This window comes from Lonchura striata, chromosome 17 (genome assembly GCF_050655825.1).
Source record: "Lonchura striata isolate lonStrDom1 chromosome 17, ASM5065582v1, whole genome shotgun sequence".
Lineage (NCBI taxonomy): Eukaryota > Metazoa > Chordata > Aves > Passeriformes > Estrildidae > Lonchura > Lonchura striata.
The window spans coordinates 9,921,843-9,944,620 of record NC_140719.1 but is presented as its reverse complement, the minus strand read 5'-3'; the positions used below and the strand labels follow the sequence as shown (position 1 = coordinate 9,944,620).

Sequence of the window (22,778 nt, the reverse complement as noted above, 5' to 3'; positions counted from 1 at the left end):
GCGAGAGAAGGAGCCTCCCCCCCGCCCCGCGCCGCTGCTCGCCCCCGCAGCGCAGGAGCCGCGGCTCGGCGGCGCGGCCGGGGCTCGGCGCGGCTCCCCGGGATGCTGGGACGCCCTGCGGGGCCCACGCGTGTGCGGGGCAGCCCCGCCGCCCGCCCATGAGCCCCGCCGGCTGAGCCGCAGCCGGCGAGCCCGGGAGCGGCGGCGGCAGCAGCAGCAGCAGGAGGAGGAAGAGGAGGAAGGTCGGACACCCCTGCGGAGAGCCGCTCGCCGAGGAGGAGGAGGAGGAGGAGGAGGAGGAGGAGGAGGAGGAGGAGGAAGGGAGCGGCGGGGCCGGCGCCCCCCGGGCCGGTGCGTGGCGGGGGATGTCACGGGCGGCGGTTCCGCGGCGCTGAGCGGGCGCGGAGCGGCGCGGCCCCGGCGGGCGGGGGAGGCTCCATCGCCGCCTGCCCCGCTGCGCTCCCGGAGCCGCCGGCCCCACCGGCACCGCGGCCGCTTCCCTCTCGTCCGGCTATTTCTAAGGAGAAGAAAAAAAAAATATATATAATCCCCAAAGCCCAGGCGTCGCTGGCGGAGGAGCCTCCAGAATCGGAGATTTGGCGACTTTTTGCATTTTCCAGCCGTCGTTTCTTTCTGTTATTATTGTAATTTTGTGCGAAAGGAAGTTATGAACAACTGCAAGTCAGGAAGTGGAAATCCACACCGGTTGTGACAAGCTGGGGCTAAAAACTATTTCATTATTTATATAGATGTGTCTATCAACATTCTGCTTTTCATCCAAAGAATAAAGGGAAATACCGGCTAGTCCTATGTTTGATGGTGAATGACAGACTGCATCTGAGCAAAGGAAGGACTAAATATATCAGCTGAGAGCACCACCTTTATTTATTGAACTCAAGAGACTTTTTTTTAACCCAAAGACTGTTTGAGCAAGAGATTTAATGGGTCATTAAAAGGGGAAAAAATTTTAAAGGCCCTTTTGCTTCTGAAGCGCAGCTAACCTCAAAAATAGAAGCAGTACTTGTAAGACAGATACTCGAATTAAGGCTTTACGTGATGAATTTTCTATCCTATGGATATCAGTTTTGAAATTACAAACCAAGAAGATCTGTAATTGATCTAGCACCAGATAATTTCAATGCCTAATATTCCCCAGGATTGCTGGAGTACCCTAGGAGCTGCGTCAGACTGTACTCGGGGTATGCCATGGGCTGTATTCAGAGTATTAGCTGCAAATCCAAAGTTTTCCGGGAAAGCATTTCAGTGATTGAAGTCAAAGCCTCCATTGATCCCATTCCCACCAGCATTGACGAGTCCTCCAGCGTGGTCCTGCGCTACCGGACCCCTCACTTCCGAGCCTCTGCCCAGGTGTTGGTGCCCCCTCTTCCCAAGAAGGAGACCTGGATCGTGGGCTGGATCCAGGCTTGCAGCCACATGGAATTTTACAATCACTACGGGGACCAGGGAATGTAAGTATTTCCCAGAGCGCGTGCGGGTGCGTTTGCCTAGCGGGAAGAGGGAGCGGGAGGAACGTGGCCTGGTTGGGAAATAGTGGATTAAGCCAAAAATTATAATCCATGTTTCAAAACCCAGCCCCTCTGAAACTTAACAGGACTTTCCCGTGTGTTTAAAATACAGGAGAGCCCTTTCAAAGCAGTGGGTGTTCTTCTCTTCAAGTGGGAATTTGCCCAAGCCCCAACCAAACCCCACTTGTTCTGGTAGGAACCCAAAAGCAACGCTATTCCACAACAGCTTTTGGGCTGCATAGGAGACCCTGAAACCCTGGGAGCAGCCCTGCCACAACAGGAACCCTGCTTTGATACGTGTTTGACATCAGGGGTTCTCCTGACCTCCAGCTCCTCTTGCCTGCATCCCTCCCCATCCCAAAACTGCACATTGAGGAGCCCCGGGGAGAACTGAGGGCTGACACTTGTGGCACGGAGCCGTCCCTGGTGTGCTCTGCTGCTGCTGCTGCTGCTGCTGCTGCTGCTGCTGCTGCTGCTGCTGCTGCTGCTGCAGTGAGCCGTGGCTGGCAGCTCGGTAGCCCACCAGCTTTGGGAGCACATTGAACGTCACAGGAGGAATCCTGCTTGCTTTGCCCACAGTAGCAGGCAGCCCACGGGAAAGCACAAGCTGGATTTAACCCCTTGGTAGTTAAACCACCTGCATCACCTCGGAGCAGGGTGCGAATTTCACGTCACCCTCCTTTATGGGTAATGTGAAAGGGAATAATATATGGGTATATATGTGAGGTGGGAGGAATCCAGGGGCTGTTTGGCCACCAAGAATCCTCGTGTTACTGGTCAGAAAGTCATAGTGAGACAGGAATGAGTGAAATCAGAATGTCACCTCCCTGCCAAGAAAAGTCATCTCTCCCCAGTCCCTCACCAGCTTGTTCTCCAGACGTTGCAGGCTTTGGCCCACAGCTACATCAGCCCCAGCACCTGATCCCCAAAAGCCTGCACAGAACAGCAATTCTGCAACTCAGGGTGCTGGGCAGCGCAGGTGCAGCCTCCTGGTGCTGCACAAACGTGTCTGTCCAGCCACGGGGCCAGTGGCTGGAGCTGCTGATGCTGCTCAGTCTCTGGGGGCGAGGGAGGAAGGACGGGAAGGTCAGGTCTGAGAATCCTCTCCCTGCTCATCCCAAGTGCCCCGAGCCAGGGAGATGCTGGCTCAGCCCCTGAGGGTCAGTCTGGGCAGCTTAAAGCATCCCTGAATGAGGAGTGCTGAGGGAGGAGGGGGACAGGGCTGGCTGGAGAGCAGGAGTGACTTAATGCAGCGTCCTCCTGACAGCCTGAACATCTGCCTGCACAGCCCGGCCCTCCTTCCCTCCCCGCTGCCTCCGAGCACACGGCCTCAGCATCCCGGCATCGCAGCGACAGCCTGCGAGATGCAGAGGGAAGGGCACAGCAGGAGCAGCCCGAGGTGACAGGCTGCCCCTCTGCTGTCCCCGTGTCCCCTCTCTGCTCAAGCAGAAACTTTCCTGAGAGCTGAACTGGCACCCGGCAAACAGCGGCAGTGCAGACAGGCTGATCTTGATTTTAAAAGTATTTACAGCAGGCCTGAAATCTGTAGGCTTTCTTGGCTCCAACAGCATCTTTAGCAAGGACAATTTGTTGCTCAGATGTTCCCAATTGTAGGCCTTTGGGATTTGCATGTGTAATTCTCAGGCTCATTTAGGAATCCTGTCTTTAGCGACCAGCTGCAAAGGAAAATAGAAAAGTCCACTTCATGTAAATACAGCTCAGATGCATTGAAATAGAGGGGACTGGGCACAGAGTGATGCTGCCAGTGCTGCTCTAGGCTGCAAACCTCAGCATGGCCTTTTATTTCCCTGCACCTGAGTTGCCCAAATGAGGATTTGGTACAGCCTGCCCTTGCTGGAATGTTTTGGGACAAAAAAACCCAACCAAACAAACAAACAAAAAAAGGAGTAGTAGCTGCTGCTGTAAACTGGTAGAATTCAACACTGCAGCTATGTATGAGAGCTTTTAGATAGAAAATCATGCAAACAAAGATTTTTTTTCCTCCTATGAGGTTCATTGACATTTAACTGATACCAAAAAAAAAAAAAAAAGTTATCCAAACACAGGCAGGAATTGGTCTGTTCCTGTACTCTCTTTCTATAGACCCATTGCCATCTGAAGGCTATAAATAAAGGCATTTAGGAGGAAAGGCTCTTCAATGCCATTGAAACACGGGCTTGGAAGACCATTACAGAGAGAGAGAGAGAGAGAGAGGACACAAACCTAAGAGAAAGGATGGGCCAAGGCTTTAGCTGGTGCAACTCGATGTAATCCCACTGACCTCCACAGAGCTGCATCGATTGATGCCAACAGAGTCCAAACTTTCCGTGGTAGGGAGAGGCTGCTACCACATCCATGTTTTTAACCCCTGTGGTAACCAGCAAAGAAAAACCCCCAAATAATCAAAAATCAGTCATCCAACTGAAGCACCAATACTTACAGCAGGCTTTGGATTAATTTTTCACTTCTCTGCTGGGAAGTTGTTATCTGTGCATAAGCTGGCCATTACATTGAGGATGGAAACAGCTGAGAAATACTGGAGCAGATGGAGCTGTGCATAATGCTGCTATAGGGATGGGAGCTACAGAGGGGATAATTTAGACACGCACGTTTAAAGTGGCACTGACAATTTGGGGGCTAAATGCAGCATTTTTAAATTTAAAGGGAGAGAATTAGAGCTCAGCTAACACATAAGTGCTGGCATTACTTTACGTGTGAGTCAGTAGATGCTGCAGGGAGCATAAAAACCACCAGCATGAGGATGTGGATGTGCTCTCTGACCCCTCTCTGTGCAGGGCTGGGGCAAACTCCTGTGCACCCCATGGCTGGTATTGCTGTTCCTCCCATGCAGGATTTTACCCTTGTCCTTAGGGAAGGATGCTGCTGTGCAGAGGGAAGCATCAGGATCAGGCCAGAGCTGTGACTTGTGCAGGAGCAGCTGGACCAGGTCCCTGCTGGCATCTCCTGGGGTGGATGCTGGTTTCTGCACCTGGTGGAACCTCTCAGTGGCTGGGCCATGCTGGAATGGCATTATCCAGCCTCCTTCATCTCCATGGAGATGTGCAAGAAGCTGTGCAGATGGAGATATGCAAAAGAGAGAGATAAATAAATTGGAGTTGGAATATGATCAGCCAAGAATCTGGAGAAGTTTTCCTGTGGATGTTTCTCTCCCTGGAAGACCTGATGGGGCACTTGCATCCTTACATCATCACTTCATCTTCCCAGGCATCTCTCCCTGGTGAGATTAAATCTTCCATGCCCTGCAGCAGGGACATAATGAACTCAAATTGTCAAGAGAATAAACCCCCAGTCCTCAGGAGGGAGGACACAATCAAAAAAACCACAAGGCTATCTTTTCCAAAGAAAGTGAAGGGAGGTCAGTTCGCTGAGGGAATTTACCCCTCCAGGGATTTAGAGGAAAAGGCTTTGCTGCCCTGCAGTGGCCCTGGATCCCACTTGTGCTGTGAGCACCCACCTTAGCCCAGTTACATGGGTTGTCCACTTGGACTTGAGTCTGCTCCCCTAAACCAGCAGAAATTGTTCCCTTTTTCCTAATGCCAGTTTTGTGCAAGCTCTGTTTCCTGACCCAGCCATCCAACACTGCTGCTGGTTCAAGACATGAGGCAGGAACACACAGCTGGAGGGTGGGAGGAAGAGGGACCACAACAGCACAGCCCTGTCAGCTGGGGAACAGCATCTTAAATTTCCTTCCTGTCCTTCACTCTAACCCTGCCTTGACTTGCCTGACGTGCTGGAGTAGGTGAGAGAGGCACTGTAAAGGAGAATTTAAAATTAAGCAGCTCTGGCTATCAGGTTTTCTTTCTCCCAGTGAGTCCCCAGTGCAGGCCATTGGTGGAGGGAGGCAGGAGCAGGGATGGAAATGCCTGAGACAGTTTCTCTACACCCACACATGGCCCTGCTCCCTGCACCAAGCAGGGGCTGTGTCCCAGAGGGGCTGCTCTTAGTTAGGGAGCTTGGAGGGGAAGGTGTGGGAAAGCAGAAGGTTGTGCAAGTCCATCTGGCCTGTGACTAATTAGGAGCTGGCTTTAAGCAATTAGAGCTGAGGATGCAATAGTGCCTGGTGCCTGTCTGGAAAGGTTACCTGGATGTTCCCACACTGCTGGATGCCCAGGGCTGGAGGCTGCTGTGCTGGGTTTGCTGTCACTCCCCTGGTGGGTGCTGTGGCTCTGACATCTGGGAGCTCAGGATGAGCTGGGGGATTCGTTCTGTGTGACAGAATAGGGAAAAAAGTGTCTGAATGAGAACTGGGAAGCTAAAACCTACATAAAGCTGCTTGCTGTCAGCAGCAGGGCTCCGCTTCTACCACAAGAAATAGCTCAAAGTTCCTTCTGGTAGCAAGAAGACATTTGTTAAGAGAGTTTTCTTGGCAGCTCCAGGCTTTGGTGATGCCCACATTGGCTCTGAAGGTTTCAGAAGAGGCAGAAACAGGCTTGTCAGTGTTATAAGGCAAAACCTACTGATCTTGGAGCTGATCAGTGAACCCATGAAACCAGATAGCTTGGTTTCTTTTCATGCCTCCTTCCTGCTATTGTCAGCAAAGTGTTTACTGGGCACTTTCTGGTGTCTCCTTGGCTCGACACTACCAGAGAAAGATGCTGATGCAGCCAAAGATAATTCCACAGCATTCTTTCCAAAATCATCCAGTTGTTGGCATATTATTTAACATGGACACGCTCTGCAAGCAGAGGCTGCCAGCCTGGCTGGCACAGAGGCTTTGCTGGAGCATCAGGCGAGGGGCAACCACATGCAGCAGCCACTGTGCAGCCTCTGCTCTGCTCCAGTCATGGGATCATCATGAGGCCTCGTTTTTCTGCTTGTTCCAAGCTGAGCAGATGAAGCATGATGGTTTTGAAACCCTGGGGTTAACCACACTGGCTAGAATTAGGCACAACGTGCTCTGTGAAGAAACACAGGCTGGTTTCTCCTTCCCCATTCCTGCCCACACCTTTCCTCGAGCTGGGTGCCCTCCTGGGCCACCCTGAGCCCAGCCACGCTCAGCTTTGTCCTGGGATGCTGCAGGCTCTGCAGGCACCATCCTGCTCAGGCCCTGACACAGCTCCACCTCTGTGCTCTTGTTTAAATCCTGGGTAAATCCCGAGATGCTCCTGCAATTCCTTCCTGACCTGGGGCACTGGGAGTGAAGATAGGGACAAGCAGGTGTTAGAGGACCTGCATTTTCTGAGCATACTCTGCCACGTTCTCCTGCCATTCACCCAGCAGCTCTGATCTGAGTAGGCTGGAGCAGCCCAGGGGGGTTATCACCCTCTGTGACATCTCAGCTCCTGCTTTGGCACCTCGGTACCTGCAGAGATGCTGTGGCTGCACCACGCCTGTCACCTCAGAGTCAACCTCTGTCACATCTCAGCTCTGGGTGACAGCCAAGCTGAGTACCAGCCACTGTCTGAATGGAAAGTAATCCTAAACCAGCGGCTGAAAGGGAGAGAAGAGCCCCCAGATGGGGTTTCGGGAGGGGTGGGGGCTGCAGAGCAGGACCTCCACTCATCCATCGGTGAGGGCTGGGTCACCCAGCATCCCCAGAGCCTTCCCAGAGCCTTTCCTGAGCCTTCCCAGAGCCTTCCCCTGCTCAGCTCTGCCTGAAGGGCACGAGGGGTGGTGAGCCAGGATGACTCCGGTTTGCAGAGCAGAGCATATCAACATCTCTGCAGTGCACAAGGGTCCTGGCAGGACTGCTCAGGGATCTCCTTTTGGCTGCCTTCACTAAAAATTTTCTTCCAGGGAAAGGACTCCCTCTGCCTGCTGGCGATGAGCTCGGGAGGAAGGGATTGCTGCAGCCTCGGTGCTGTAGCTGACAGCAGCCTGGGAATCTGTGCAGGGAGATGTTGTGCTTGCATAACCCCTGGTCCTGCGGCTCGGAGCATCCCTGCATGCCCCGGTCCTGCTGCTCACAGCATCCCCTGCTCCTGCTGCTCCCGGCATCCCTGCACCCCCAGGGCACCCCACGTCCTGTCTCACACTTCCTCTCCCGCTGGGGAGGTGTTTGCCAGGACCCCCTGCTCACATGAAGAAAAGATAAATGAGACCTTTAAATCCCCCATGGTATCCTCTAGCCAGAGCCAGACACAGCTAAGTGCTGAACGATCCAGTGGGTACAAACATGGAGGCACTTCACGGTCATTAACTAATTAACAGTCAAAACAGCCTTATGAGGCTGTCACATCAGCCCTGGCCAGAGCAGCTCATGCAGAGCTGTGTAAGAGCCAGCCAGGCCGACCAGCACCCCCAGCCACAGCCTCCTCTGCAATCAAGGGGCTATTTTAAGCTGCAGCACCAGACTTATGAAAGGCTTGGACAGTCACCCTGACCCTGACGAGCCTCAGGGCGTCCCCTCTGTGTCTCTCCAAGATAAATCGTGTCCCAGCCTGCAGCAGGGAGCCACAAGGCTCGGGGGACTGGAGCACAGCCAGTCCTGTGGAGGGGTCAGGTACAAATGCCACTGCTGCTGCCACCCTTCTGCCACCTCAATGGCTGGGACATCATCCCTGGCTGGTGAGGAGTGCTGATTCATGACCAAGAGGGAGAAGGTAAATGAGAGGCACCTCTGCCAGCCTGGTTTTTAAAAGACTGTCCTTAAAACAGCTGCTGTGCACTGAGCAAGTGATCTGTGGTTGTGCCGTCTCAGAGCAAACATCCAACCCTTCTTCTGAGACATTTACAGCAGTTTCCTTCTATTGGCAAATCTAATAGTAAAAATTAAATTGGAAGTTAATGAAAAAGCCCACTGCAAGTTGTGCATCAGCAGTACAAGGTGGCAGGGGACTGTTTTAGTTTATATTCCTGCTTGGAACAGTGATCTTTCTGTCCCTCCCGCAGGTGAGCAGCGCGGGCAGTTTTACAAACAGCTCGAGCTCTCTGATGACTGTAACACCATCCCCAGGCCAGAGCCTGGAGTGCAGCCCTCGAGCTGCCTCCTTCCAAGGGCTGCAGGAGGATGGGTTACACTTCCAGCGCCAGGCACACAGCGGGGAGGGACAGTGGCTCATCCACAGAGAAATTCAGGGGATGAGCGGATTGAGAGCAGGCCTGATGAGAAGCATCCTGCTTTTAATGGCAGGATGGCACAAAGGGCACAAATTCCAGTAAAAGCTGGAGAGGGAATGCATCCACAGCTCTTCCCTCTCCTTTCCAAAGTCCAGCATGTTTCTAAATTAATTAATTAATTCATTATCCATAATTTGCTATCGATTATGGCAGGTCAAGTTGGGAGCTTCCAGATCTACTGGACGGTAAAATCCAGGCCATCAGTGACTCAGATGGAGTGAACTATCCCTGGTATGGGAACACCACAGAAACCTGCACCATCGTGGGTCCCACCAAGAAGGAGTCCAAGTTCAACATCAGCATGAACGACAACTTCTACCCGAGCGTGACGTGGGCGGTGCCCGTCAGCGACAGCAACGTGGCCAAGCTGACGAGCATCCACCGGGATCAGAGCTTCACCACCTGGCTGGTGGCAACCAACACGGCCACCAACGAGATGGTGACCTTGCAGACTATCAAATGGCGCATGAGGCTGGGCATCGAGGTGAACCCCAGCAGGCCCCTGGGGCAGCGTGCCAAGCTGCAGGAGCCCTCTGCTCAAGAGCAGCCCCAGGTCCTCAGCAAGAATGAGCCAATACCACCCAGTGCCCTTGTCAAACCCAATGCCAATGATGCTCAGGTACTCATGTGGAGGCCAAAGGATGGAGCACCACTCGTGGTGATACCCCCAAAACATCGATAATACACGCCCGGCGTCCCGGCACGAAAGGGAGACAACGAAACCCGAAGCAAAACAATCACTTAGGTATTAGGATACACACGTATAATCTGAGCGAAATCAAAATGCACTTTTTATTCATTCAACAAATGCAACCATTCTACCTTCTCCCATTGGGACGGATTTCACTGTGCTAAAGCTAAAGAGGAGACCTTGGACTGGGTCTGTCTCATCACTGGATTCCTAAGGGAAGAAACTAACACTGATGTCTACCCTAGAGCTTTTTATTTTCTTCCCTACTTTAGTTCCCGTTTGAACTTTAGTCTCATTAGCTTGTCCAGAACTGCCCAGAACAATAAGAACATTTTATTTGGGATTTTAAGAATATTTTTTTTTTCTTTTTGTTTGAGAATGAAACAAGTTCCTGGAGCAAAAAGTTGACTATTTAAGATAAGGTATTTTTTTTTAAGCTGTAAGGTTCTGAGTTGCAAATCCAAGTCATGCGGCCTTATGTAGACTTTGCTTTGCATTGCCAAACTTTTGCCTTAAAGCTATGTTTGAAAAAAAAAAAAAAACAAAACCAACAAAACCACCACCAGGCAGAATGTCCTTTCTACAGAATTCTGGAGAAAAAGTTTTGGAACAAGGAATAGATTCTCAGCGTGGCATGGGCTGATGGATGAAAAGGGCATAAAATCGGAAGAAGAAAATCTTCCTCTTTTTAAAAGCTGGAACAAGGAAGCACGGAAACAATCTCAGTTTCAAAGCAATGCAAATAACAACCCTGCTGTAGGGGAGCTCCCAGGAGGGGTTGGAAGCTCCTCGTGCTGCTCACCCGTGGTGATCTCAGCCTCCCGTTAGCAGTTTATTAGGGAATAACCTCACCGCTGGAATTGTGGCCCTGGGAGTAAACACCAATCAAGGGGGGGATGTCCCAGTGGGTTTGTCTTTAGGACACACAGATGTTTTCCCAGCCAGCCCACAGCCTCACCTTCTCGTGGGTAAGAGCCAAGGGCTCGTGCTCCTGCTGCTGTGGGGGGAAGCTCTGTGGTCCCGCTTGCCGTGAGGCCCCAGTGACGGTGCTGTACAGAGCAGGGTGACAAAAGGATCCTTCTGAAGCCACTGGAGACACCCAGGTGACAGCGAGGACAGATCTTACCCACCCAGCAAGATCTGTAGTTCAGGAGCAGCCACGTCTGAAAAGAACAGGGACCCACTCCCGGCAAAAACAGCAACAGCTGAGGAAAACTCTTCCTGCTGTGGTAAGGAATCACGCTGGGATCCATAGATCATTTTCTTCCCAATGACCTCACGATCGACCTGACTGTCAGGAAGGAGGCACAGGCAGGACATGACACTGTCCCTGTCTGCCACGGCACAAACATCCACTGTAGCAAAGGGTAATGCACGAGAAGGTGCAGGCAGGGCAACACCTGAGCCCTGGGTGTGGATCCTCAGTGAGGAAGGAGCATTTGGAGGAGGAAGGGAAACCTGTAGGTTTTAATAAGGACCAGATGGCTGCTGAGATAACCAGATGCTCTTCTGCAGAGGAGGATGAAGCAGAAGAGCCTTTTGAATGGGAGGCACGGGTTTGAAGGCAGAGGAAATTCTGTGGTAGAGGTGGCATCTGGAGGCCAGGGCACAGGATGGGGAGTGGAGGATCTGCCCTGCTCCAGCACATGGCCCGAGGCAGATCACTTCCCTCTGCAGCTCCTTCCCCCAGAAAATATTTCTTCCTCCTATTAACAACTTGCCTCAAGAGCTGGGACTAAGGAGAGTTCTGCATGCCAGGTACAAGCCTGGCCCTGCTGAGCTGGTCTGAACAGGTCTCACAACCCCACACACGCTGCTCAAAGGCTCTCCCCTCGGAGAGGCACCAATTAGCTGCTATTCCTATCCCCATCTTCCACACAGGACGTTACCAGCAAGAAATTCTCCTTCCTCACTTCTCCACAGCCACACCACCTCCTTTGGCAGCAGGTTCAACACCAACCCCTGCCTGGGGAGTGCACGCCCAGAAGTTGTGTCCCCCACCAAGACAGCCTCAAACCAGCAAACAAGGATCCTGGGGCTCTGCAGGCATTCCCCTGTCTCCAGGGGAGCCCACCTTTCTCCATCCACTGGCTTCCAGAGATGCTCAGCCATGGAGCTGCTCCTTCCCATGGGCAGAGCTCCGAGGTGGGAAGTCTGGCTTGCAAACGACTGGACTGGATCAAACCCAAATCCACAAGCCAAAGGGTGCCTAAATCTCGGCTTTGGGACTATAAAGGATGAAGCTAAGGAGACTTGGACTTGCACAGTCACTCTCTATATTAAACTCCATTTTCTTACCTGGATTCAAATCCAACTATAGCTCCACTGGCACAGCCCTTTGGGACTTGTCTGTATTTTCTCTGAGGCAATACATGCAGAAGAGGACAAACTGTGAGCTGTGGGTGAATAGCTGATCGTGCTCTCACACTTCTTGGCTGCTGCTGAGTCCCATGGGTGGGAGCAGAAGGGGGATTTGTGTCTGGTATTCACTTTGTCTCCAGGTGCTGAGTACTTACAGTTCTCACTGATGTCAGCCTGGGTCGAAGGAATCGGACCCAGTTGTCTTAATTAGCTGCACAAAGAAATTCCAAGGAAAGATTTCTTCTCAGTCACCAAAAAAACACATTCAGGGAACACCTATGTCCTTTTCCACTTAGCTTTGTGTTGGACTTAGTCTCCCAATGCATTAAGTAAATCTGGTTCCTCCTATTCCCTTTACCTGGTGGACTGGATACATCCATGCAATTTGATAGTAACCTCCTGGCTAATTTGTCCTGTTGCACTGAACGGACCCAGCTAAGCAGTAAATACAAAATTCAAATTTCACGTTGGGGTCGGCTTTGCATGGACTTCTCCCTTCCCAAAGAATGCCTTTATCCCGTGCCTAGGTCGAAACGTGCCCCTTCACCTCCATCTGCATCACCAGACACAGCAGAGAGAGTGATGCTGCCTCTGTGGAGATCTCATGCGTTGTGATTAAAAGTGATGCTTTTCCAATGCTGCTTCATTACCAAACTGATGGGGACAGATTGTCCATAACAGGAAGGATGGCTGGAAGGAGCAGGGGCTCTAAGACACCGCCGTTGCTAAGGCTGGTTAATGGCCATGTGGTCAGAACAGGGGTTGATTGACAGGGTTCCAGTGGGGACTTAAATGTCTGGGGACCCAGGGCAGAGTGGCAAATGAGCAGAGGTGAATCAAGCTCCTTCTCTGGCAGCTTTTTGCAGAACCAGGAATACACAAAGGATACACTGGGAAGGCGTTGGGGCACCGGCACGGGATACACGGGTGAACGTGAGCGTGTCTCTGCCTCACCCTTCCCATCAGTGATGCTCTCAGCTCTTTATAGACCCAAATCCCCACAGGGGCTCAGATTGCAGCCTGGCCATCCCTGTCACAGCCCGGTCGTGGTCCAGGGTGAGGAACAGCCTGGCCCAGACCCTCACCTGCACCCAGGGGCTGCTGAGCGCGGCCGAGGCGCCGAGCGGTGGCGGACCTCGCGGTTCTCCTTCCCCACCCTTGACACCGAGATGAGCGTGGGAGAAGAGGGGCAGCCCCTCGGGGAGTCAGGACAGACCCTCGGCAGCCTTGGGGAGGGGTAGAGACCTGTCGAGCCGGCGCCAGGCTGGGTCCAGCCCGGGGGGAAGGCGAGGCACCGCGTCCCTCCTGCCCTGGCTCCCGGCGCAGCAATAAGAACCGTCCTTGGTCTTGCAGAGATACTGTGAAAACAAAACCAAGATGTACCGAGTCTGGACACTTACAGAGATGTAAAATACAAAACCCTGCTTTTATAACAGACAGAGAAATAAAGTGAAATTTTCAAACGCGTCTGCCTGGAGTCGTTTGGGCGGTGGCTGTTTTTAAACGAATAGCTCTGCGCTCACGTTTCGAGGCAGCGATAAGCACCCGATTTACCGCCGGTTTTCTCTCCGTGTCAGCTCTTGGGCTGCAGCAGAGCGAGCCCAGGAGGTTTCTAGTGAAAAACACCAGCCAACATCCTGCATTTTTCATCAGCAGCCTGCTGCGCATCTCGGGCGGCCGGAGCCGGGCAGGGCGGCGCAGGCAGCGGCTGAATTTCCGCACGCTTTGGTTTCCTGACGCCGTTTGCTTATTTAGCAAAACCCGGGGCAGATTTTCGCTGAAAATGCCGCATCTGGAGAGAGGCAGCAGCGCAGAGCCCTGGGCAGAGAGGCTGAAAGCTGCTGCAGTCCGTGACTGGTTTTCAAACACCACCTGTGTTCATTCCACTATTCTCTGCCCGCCTCCGAAAATTCCCACGCTCAGGTTTTGTTTGCTTTCCAGTGAAGTGCTGGCATGAGTTCTGGAGAGCAGGGGGTGCCTGGCCAAGCGGCCAGCACAGCTCCCCTGCTGCTCCCCTAAATCCACAGGGCCCCACTGGCACCTTCCAGCTCCGTGCTCCATCTCCTGCCACTGCCCGACCCCACTGCAGGCTCCCAGCCCACCGGCTCTGCCCAAGCAGGGCACAGGTTTCTCCTTTTCACATTTTCTTTTTTTCACTTTTTTTTTTTTTTTTTACCACCTGCTGTGGTATCAGTGCTGTGGCAGTGACACAAACAAGTGCAGGTGGGGAGGAGGAGGAAGGAAACTCCCAGCTCCAGAAAAGGAATGTGCAGGGATGGAGCTTGAGCAGGGGAGAGGACAGATTCTGAGTGGGATTCCTCGCCACAGTGGAAACACTCCAGCCTCATCTGTTGATAGCAGGTTAAATTTAGATGTCCCACTTTTGGAGGGAGGGAGGGGTGGGGAGGGGACACCAGCTAACTCACAGCTGCTTTGGGGAGATCCTGGAAAAGCAGAAAGCTCCCGGTCACTTCTCCCTGCACAGGGAGACTGAAAAAGCCCCTGTGGGGGATGAGGAGGGCACAGGGAAGGTGCTGGAGCTCCATTCTGGTGCTTCAGCCAACACCAGTCCTTGACCACAGCACATCTCAAACTTCACCTTTCTACAAGTTTTGTCCCTTGGTTTGGTGATTTTCTAACCTCGGTTTTAAGCAAACTGAGGCAACGGTTCCTTCATTTGAAGAAACCCTCTGCCCTCCACACTTCCTTCTTGAAACTCTGCAGGGACTTTCCTCTGCTGATGCAAATCAGGTTTTGTTCCCTATTTCTCCTCTCTCACATCTCCTTAAGTTGTTAATGTGCAGCAGTTGCAAATACTCTTTTCATTCGTTCATGTTTTCAAGTTTTAAAACAAAACATTTTTAGCAATGCTCTGAAGAACCTTGATGCACCTATTAAAAAAAATACAGTGCCATGAATTTACAAGTGATTGTAGCAGATCCTGAAACAACCTGCACTGAGATTCTCAGGGCTACATTTAGTAACTTTTATAAATTGGTCTCCACAAAGATTTTGGTTGTAGAGTCCTAGAAAGAATTATTTCCCTGTGAGGGTGGTGAGGCCCTGGCACAGGGTGCCCAGTGGCTGCCCCATCCCTGAAAGCATCCAAGGCCAGGTTGGACAGGGCTTGGAGCAATCTGGGATAGTGGGAAGTGAGGAAGGGGGTGGAATGAGATGGGCTTTAAGGTCCCTTCTCCCCCAAACCATCCCATGATTCTGTGAAGAACCCAAACATGGGAGAGCAGCACTGGAGAGTCAGGTCTGACTCAACCACAATTCATGATTTTGGGGTTGTCCCAAATCCAGGAGAGCAGCACTGGAGAGTGAGTTCTGACTCAGCCATGATTCATGACTTCGGGGCTGCCCCACATTCCCCTTTCACCTCTCCACCTGCAGAGAGGTTCAGTGACTGCAGCACCCTGCTCTGAGAGAGGGTGGTGGAGGGGAGCTCACTGCTCCTGTCCATGCTGGGCTGGGGCTGTGAGGAGGCAGAACTGCAGCCCAGGCCAGAGCAGCAGCACTTGAGCTTATCTCCTGTCAGGGAACACACGAGTCCCAGCACAGGCCCTGGAGCACAGAACCTGCATGAGATAAGGGCAGCAGGAGAAGTCCTGGCTCTGCAGCAGGGGACAGACACACTCTGGCAGAGGGGAGCTGAGCCCACGGACACGTGTAGGTGTGCAGAGCTGGAAGATGTGTTGACACATCCAAGTTCAGCCCTGGGAGAGGAAGAATCATGGAGTCACAAAAGTTGGAAAAGACCTCCAAGGTCATGGAATCCAACCTTAGACCAAACACCCCCATGTCAGTTAAAGCAGAGCACTGGGTGCCTGCTCTCCATGGCTGCAAGACCCCAGAGCCTCATGGCTGTGAGGGGGGGACAGGGATGGACTCACTGTGACCCATCCCTGTGAGCCACAGCTGCCTCCTCCCAGCCCTGGGCTCCACACGACATTTATCTAGGAATAAAACTTCCCCTGGCACTCCCAGACTCACTCATGCCAAAGCCTCATGCAGGATTATTTTTCCTTGTAAGCAACGCTGGAAGCAATGCACAAGGGACACATGAAAACTAAGAAGGGATAAATAAAATGTCATTTCAGCCTCTGAGCCTGGACACATCGACACAGCTGAGGGGAGAAGGGAGCTCTGCTCCAGAATGCTGGCAGGGACAGAGACCAGTGCCCTGATTCCTGGGCAAAGGGCTGGCAGGAGAGGTGGTGCCAGCACCTGCCTTCACCTTTCCCCAGCCTCAATCCCTGCTCCCAACATCTGGAGCAAGGAAATGTCCTCTGCAGCACTTTTCCAACCTCCATCATCTCTCACAGGAATCCCTGTGAGACTCACCCCAGGCCTGAGCAGAGCAGAGCAGCTCCCTGCAGGGGCTAAGCAGTCCTCCCTGCCCAGGGCAGGGCAGGAGCATGGTCTGGTTCCTCCCACTGCCAGGATTTTGGTCAGGGATGTGCCAGCTCTGCCCCTGCCAGGGGGTGGCTGTGAGGGACAGACAAGCCAAGGGATGTGACCCAGCAGCACGGGATGAACTCCAGCCCTGCCATCCCTTCCCAGCTCAACAACAGCAGGATGCCACTGGCATTTGTCCTCTGGTCACCTCCCCACTGTGGCACAGAAGGGCCAAAGAAATCACACCCTTCCCTTCCCAGGGGATAGAACCAGACAGAGGGATATGGCCAAGACCACATTTTGAAACACCAAGCATCATACAGCAAATTTCAAATATGAGATTTAAGTAGTTAATTTTCCTACCTCTGTGACAAAGCTATGGTTTTGCCTTATTTTTCCAGGAAAAAAAACCTCTTTTCTTTGTTGCTCTTTTAGCCTTTGAGGAAGCAGAAATCCCCGTTTTGGTCTCTCCGTGGGTTTGGGGAGATCCTTTTTGTGCCCGAGGCTCCCCTCTGCCCACCACAGTGACACCAGCCCTGTGCTCTGTCACAGCAGAGCATTTCCAGCACTTGGCTTTCCACTGCCTTGAGGCCACAGCATGGTCTCAGAGGAGGGGAAAATAAGTGTGTGCTTTCATTAGAAATAATTAAGACCTTGTCTTTGATCAAAGCCTTGGAAGATTTCTGCTCCTGCTGAAAGAGCAGGAAAAAAAGAGGCACAGAAGGCAAAGCTCCTCCAGAACAGTCCAGTGAGGGCTGCTGGTTATCCAAGGACTAACCAGCATGCACAAACTACTGAATGAGGCCCCAAGCCTGGTTAGTCCTTGAGTTCTCTCCCCAGGACTACCAAGACTGGGGTTTCCTGCATTAACAGCTTTACACTTTGGTGGATGTCCACCCACAGAGCACTGCACAGAGGCCTCATGACCAGATGTCACTTAGCACAGGTGACACAGCCTGTGACAGCCTCTGGCAGCCACCAAGCCACTGCCACAGGCACTTGCCAGCTCCTTGAGTCATCTAATGAAAATGCAAATTTTCCAGAGCCAGCTCTGCTGGGTTTTGTGCATATTCCTGTGGCTCTGCTGGGTTTTGTGCATATTCCTGTGGGCTCGTGGTCACGATCAGCCTCTGGGAGCTGCTCAGCTCCTCCAGCAGCTACTATGGAAACAGGGAGCAGCACCTGCTTCTCAAGGGCAGATAGTTCAGGGGGCTGGGCTGTTCCAGTCAGGATTTAGGAAAAACTGCAAGAAAATGTTATTTTCAGTCAGGGTCTGGGGTAGTTCTAAAGGCACTTCACTTACCAAGAGTTCAACAGGTACCAAGCAGCAGAGCAGGGACACCCCCCAACTGCTCCTATCGTTCCAAAAGAGAAACTTCAAATGGCTCAGCCTGCCAACACCACATTCTTACCAAGCCAATCTTCTCCACAGCAAGAGGCTTCTGAGCTATCTGGGGGAGCACAGCTGATATGGCCTCTGAGGAGGTGTCACATGCCACTGTGAGGGGAGATTAATGCAAAGAATTTAAGGTCAGTGGTTTGGGCCAGCTGCTATTTATAAAGAGGAAAGAAAGCACGACAGCAGTGTCACCTCCAGGCCTTAAGAAATGTAGTCTTGTCAAGGAGAACACACTGGGAAGGGCATGCTTCAATCCATCTTCAGCTTTTCTTCACCTCCAGGCCAGCCAGTTTGGGAGTGTTCTCTCCGTGCCACTGCTGTGGATCACCAGAACTCTCTCTCTTCCCCTGAAGGGCCTGGGAGGTTACACCCAGATCCCAAAAGTGCTCCTCTAACATGACCCATGGCACACCAGTGTGAAATCCAGGGCATATGGAAAAGCCTTGGAGCCCATGGCCTTGCAAAGGCTCTCCACAGCTAAAAACAAACCCTCCTTGTACACTGAATTGCCCACATTTCTTCCTTTTTTTAAAGGAAACCTGCCTAATGTCATTCCCAGGTGCAGACAGGAAGGACACCTGGCTCAACAAGGACAGGATTAGGAAAACATTTTTAGGCTGATTTGAAAAAAAAAACAATTTCTTCAGGAACTGTTGAAAAATACAAGTAGTTTATAAGGGATATGAAAACAAGAAGTTATCAGTTATTTACAATTCCCAAAAATGATCACATGTCAACCAAAACAGAAAATGTCACCTGTCATCATATCATGAGATGGTAAAGAAAAAGCAAAAAAGAAACAATGCAATGTTTCTGCTGAAAACAGAAAATGCAGAACTGTCCAAAACATCCTAATAGGACCAAGAAGAAAAGCCCATCCAATCTGCATGGACTCAGCTAACACAGGAGCTGCTGTTTCAAATGTGTTATCCACAGAGCATCAAAACCTGATTGCATCATTTGGAGGCTTCATGGAGGTCAGAGGCATCAAATAGAAAAAGTGTTTGGCCAGAAGCCTTTGGGGCATTCTTTAAAACATTTGTTTAGTATGTTCAAGTATAAACACATGAGAATTTCACAAATGATACTGATTAAAGCCAAAAGCTACAGGAAAAAAAGTACAATCTCATCTCTGTTAGAAAAAAAAGAAGTATCCAACAGTAGAATCCAGCAACCAAAGCAAAAAAAAAAAAAAAAAAAAAAAAAAAGCAAAATCACTAATGGCTCTAGATGGAGGTCGTATGTCTGCTTCCAGGGCCAGAAGTTTTCCCCAGAACCTGAGTTCCATTTTTTGAGTTCTGTAAGAGTTACAGAAAGGTAAAAATAGGAGAGCTTTTACTTCCCACCTCTTTGCTGAATGCTACTGCCATGGGAACATGCTCTGCACGCTGCCAGCTTCTTCCCAGATAATTTCCTATTTCTCCACTAAGCCTCTGGCTCACACATGACTCAGTTTCAGCACTTCACTGAGATAAGCATGTGCCCCATCCTAGACTTAAAATTAGCAGGCCAAACCTCAGCCCCTTCTTCAGAGGCTGGGATAATCAGGCATTCTATTAATGATAAATGTGCTGGTTTATGTCAGGAACAACTGGAGCTACTCCCTTGTGTAGGGAAGGGATGGACAAGAGAAAGCTGAGCTCAGGACACAACCATCCCCTCTTGATGCAGGGAGATAATAAACCCTTCCACCACAGAAAACATCAAGCCAGATAAAATAGTTTAATATAGAGTGAGAGCAAGTATTGCATAAAAATAAGCAAAATCTTTTTCTTAAAAAAAAGTCTGAGAACTCATATTTAGAAGAAAAGCTGGTTGGGTATCGATCATGTGGGTGACTCATGAATGCAGGAGCTACAGGAAAAGTTCAGGATGTTCCTAGCTTCTCCATCCACTAAATCCAGAGGAAGATCTGTGGAGCAAGATAAAAAGAAAACCACAGCAGTGAGTGCTAGAGCTTCCCTCAGGCAGCATTAATTCAGCAGATCTCTCAATCAAACCTCCAGTCTCCCTAGTACCAGGAGCTTTTTATGAGAGCACAAAAGTATTTCCAGCCTCTTTCACCTGAGCCTGCAGCAACACACACTGACTAGATATAATTGTGCTTATTCTAGAGGCTGCCATCTGCAGAGATCCATGTTCTCTCTATCTGACAGGGAAACAAAGTTTAAGAAACTTGCTGGAAGGGATCCAGCCAGGCAGAGGCAGAGCAGATGACAGAGTTAAACTTTGACTGTAAATCATCATCTCACTTCAGCCACAAAAGTAACCAATTTATTTCACTCCTTGTTTCAACCTGATAAATGGAGCAGACTCCTGATTCACACACACAGCTTGAGCACACACATCGTGTCCTTGAGAGGTGGAGAAGGAGCATGATCCAAGTGGAAATTTTCACTTAAGAGACAGGTAAACCTCACTGGAAAGCTCACATCCAGAGCCTGGACTTTGACTTCTGCAGCATCACCAAAATGGAAATCAGAACTAGTATTTAAATGCTATTTTCAGAGTTTGCTCTTGTAAACCATTCCACTCTTTATTCTGATTCAATTCCTATTTTTAAGGAAGAGTTAAGACACAAAATGGTACTTACGTGTTAGGTGATCCAAAACCAAACCCTGAAAGAAAATCAAGATAGAAAAATAGTTGGTAAAATGGAAAATGAATGCGTAGGATTTGTAGTAAATGTCCCTTCCCACACACAGATTGAAAAATATTTCTTTCCTGCCTTAGGCCAGGAAAAAAAAAAGCAATGAGCAAACAATGAAAGTCAAATCTCCATCTACAAGAGATGTGACTTGCCTGGCTCCTAAGAGGGCTTGGCTTTCACTGCTCATCAGCCAGGTTATTCATTAGCAGCCCTGCAGACAATGTGCCTGGTTTGCTCCTCTCTCTGAGCTGCTTTCTGGAGGTGGTTTGTGCTTAATGCAGGCCCCTGGTGTCAGGCAGCCACCAGGGAACGTGGCAATGCTCTGCTCTGAGCCCTGCCTAAATCACTGTGGCTTCACTGCACTGCAGCAGAAAAACATTTGGCTGTTGGTGTTCCAGCTCAATTTTTCAGTGCATATTCCTCTAACACTAAGTACTTGCAGCACTGATACCCAAGCACATGGTACTGAAGAAATACTCCTTATTTCTCAGTATTTTCCTTTGAGGAGAAAGAGCAACTCCACAGAAGGGGTGAAAAGCAATGATCAGATGAGGTGTGCAGAGCAGTAGTGATGTGCTGACATTGCACACAGCAGATCAGTGATGGAATTAGGAGCTGAAGGCTGGAAAGGTGCTATACCCCACCCTGCACCTCAATTCCCATGGACATGGTGCCTTCCCTACAGCAGATTTTTGGGAGGGAGTTGAGGAGTCCCATACAATTTCCAGGGAAAACCAGAGACATGGGGGCTGTTAGGGTGATTTTAGCCTCTCCTACCTCCTCCACCTGTCCCAAAAGCTGAGAATCCACTGCTTTGTGCTCCAAAGCCTGTGCCCTGTTGGGACAGGGAGCCAAACGTGGGTGTGTTCTGGCTTGCCAAGGTGCCAAATGATGCTGTGTTGTTACTGGTACCACCAAACCTGCAGATTTTAAAGAGAAAAACTGAGTTTGCAAACATCTTCTCACACTGGAAGTTTGTTCCCATATCCATGACAACAGTGCACTACTTAAACGAGGATACATCAAAGGGTGAGACCAACTGATATGAATAATTGTTCATTTTGGAAAGACATTTCCTGCTTTGGGAGACTCTATTGTACATAGAGAGGTCCCATTCTTGACACACACCAGGCAAATATGTTAATGCTTATACAGAGTATGTTTTCAAGTGCTTGGAAATACCAACTTCAGCCAAAGGGTGCTATTTTAATTCACCCATGTGTGGTTTTCACCAAGAGGACAGTATCGTTTCACTTCACAAACAGGGCAGCAAACACAGAATTGGTATGAGCTGCTCAAAGCCAGAGCACAAAGCAGAGCCCAGATATAAAACCCAGATTCTCCAGTTTCAGAGGATACCTTTTCCATTGCCCAGAGAAATGTGCAGATTTCTCAATTCCTTTCTCTCCCCAGACCATTCTGAACCACACAAGGTTCCCGTGCTTCCTTGAAGATCTGCACCAACCTGGCACTTCTCCCCACCACCTCTAACTAATCATTTCCCTAATTGCCTTTGGGGACTGAAATGAGAAACACTTTTATATATGGAAATGTGTCTTTCTCCACCCACTCTGTCCAACCAGGCAGCACAAAGCTCTCAGTGTGACACACTAATGAGACCATGACATGCAGTATGTTTCTCTGCCCTTCCTTCCATTCTGAATATAAGAAATGTTCTCAAAGAACGACCTTCAAGTTTAACTTAAAGTGGGCAAAATGCAGACACAAGATTTCCAAATGACAAGTTCTGCTAAAGCTCTGTAAGTGCACAACAATCCTAAAACCCAGCAGCAGCCTGAGCAGAGCTGGACATGTCACAGTGTGCCAGCTCTGCCAGGCTTTGTCTCACACAAACTCCTGTCATTTCTCACTTGAAACACAACCTGACAGCACATTAACCCACCTCTCCATCCATCCACATCTAGGAGACTTTAAAAAACCCAAAACACAGACCTACATCAAAAGCTATCTCTCCAGACAAAAGACAGCCCTGGTAGCAATGTGACAAGCAATTCACCTGGCAAAGGACATCACCTCTCCTCTCCCAGACACTGCCAAGTGTGCACACTGCTTCCACAGACAGCAGCAGATACCAGGGGCAGCTCAGTGACTCTGCATCTCTGGTCCTGCTTTGGCTTTTCACCTCTGTACTTGCAGGCAGCACTCAGAACCACAAAATGTGCTTTTCTTAGGAAAAGCACAACAGATTTTTTAGTTTTTCTAAAAAGAAGCAAGATTGGGTTATGTGTTTAGAACAAGAGGTTTTACACTGCTCCATCTTCTCAGGACTGTGCTACAACACACAAATCCTGTCTATCTTGTGTAAGGAAGAGGAGGTGAAAATAGTGACAAGGAAACTTGTGGTTCAAACTGCTCCTTTCAGCTGCAATCAGAAGAGAGAGGCCTGTTGGAAAGGCTACACACAGTTTAAGTAAGAAACAGCTTAATATGAAAAGTTTTTTTCCAGACACATAAAAGACATGAAATGCAGTCAATGCCTGGTAAGATTTTAATCCAATCTATCTTGCCCAAATTTTCAGGTCTTTTGTAAAGCTGCTGTGCAAAACACAACTGAGATACACTTGAGGTTAGTTTATAAAAGCAAAACATTATTTGCCCACCAACAGTTGGAACTGTAGGCTCTGAAGAAGTGTAGTGGTTTCTATTTCT

General features: G+C 50.3%; 2 protein-coding genes and 1 long non-coding RNA gene across 6 annotated transcripts in view; 1 reads left to right on the top strand and 2 right to left on the bottom strand.

Annotated features, from left to right (window-relative positions):
- The first annotated feature begins 896 nt into the window (after positions 1-896).
- FAM78A (family with sequence similarity 78 member A) lies at positions 897-9,844 on the top strand. Its single transcript, XM_021543511.3, has 2 exons — positions 897-1,469; positions 8,760-9,844. The coding sequence occupies exons 1-2, from the start codon at positions 1,207-1,209 to the stop codon at positions 9,286-9,288; spliced, it is 792 nt and encodes a 263-aa protein (XP_021399186.1). The 5' UTR covers positions 897-1,206; the 3' UTR covers positions 9,289-9,844.
- A 1,755-nt stretch (positions 9,845-11,599) lies between these two features.
- Positions 11,600-17,503, bottom strand: LOC146765883 (uncharacterized). The gene is made up of 3 exons (XR_014958855.1): positions 17,363-17,503; positions 12,744-13,016; positions 11,600-11,869 (listed from the first exon to the last, which is right to left on the bottom strand). It is a non-coding gene; the product is annotated as an uncharacterized LOC146765883 (long non-coding RNA).
- A 1,662-nt stretch (positions 17,504-19,165) lies between these two features.
- The window catches only part of NUP214 (nucleoporin 214), a 38,745-nt gene continuing 35,132 nt past the window's right edge, over positions 19,166-22,778 (bottom strand). For all 4 annotated transcript variants that reach the window (XM_021543507.3, XM_077787882.2, XM_021543510.3 and 1 more), the window contains exons 34-36: positions 20,886-21,028; positions 20,052-20,076; positions 19,166-19,370 (exon numbers count right to left, since the gene is read on the bottom strand). In XM_021543507.3, the coding sequence (XP_021399182.2) occupies positions 19,337-19,370; positions 20,052-20,076; positions 20,886-21,028 (202 nt within the window). In that variant the 3' untranslated portion in view covers positions 19,166-19,336. The remainder of the gene's footprint in view (positions 19,371-20,051; positions 20,077-20,885; positions 21,029-22,778) is intronic.

What these genes read in the sequence shown, in the direction of transcription:
- FAM78A (XM_021543511.3), top strand. Translation starts at nt 1,207, where the DNA reads ATGGGCTGTATTCAGAGTATTAGCTGCAAATCCAAAGTTTTCCGGGAA. An exon ending in CACTACGGGGACCAGGGAAT is followed by an intron (nt 1,470 to 8,759) that starts GTAAGTATTTCC and finishes CGATTATGGCAG; the next exon opens with GTCAAGTTGGGAGCTTCCAG.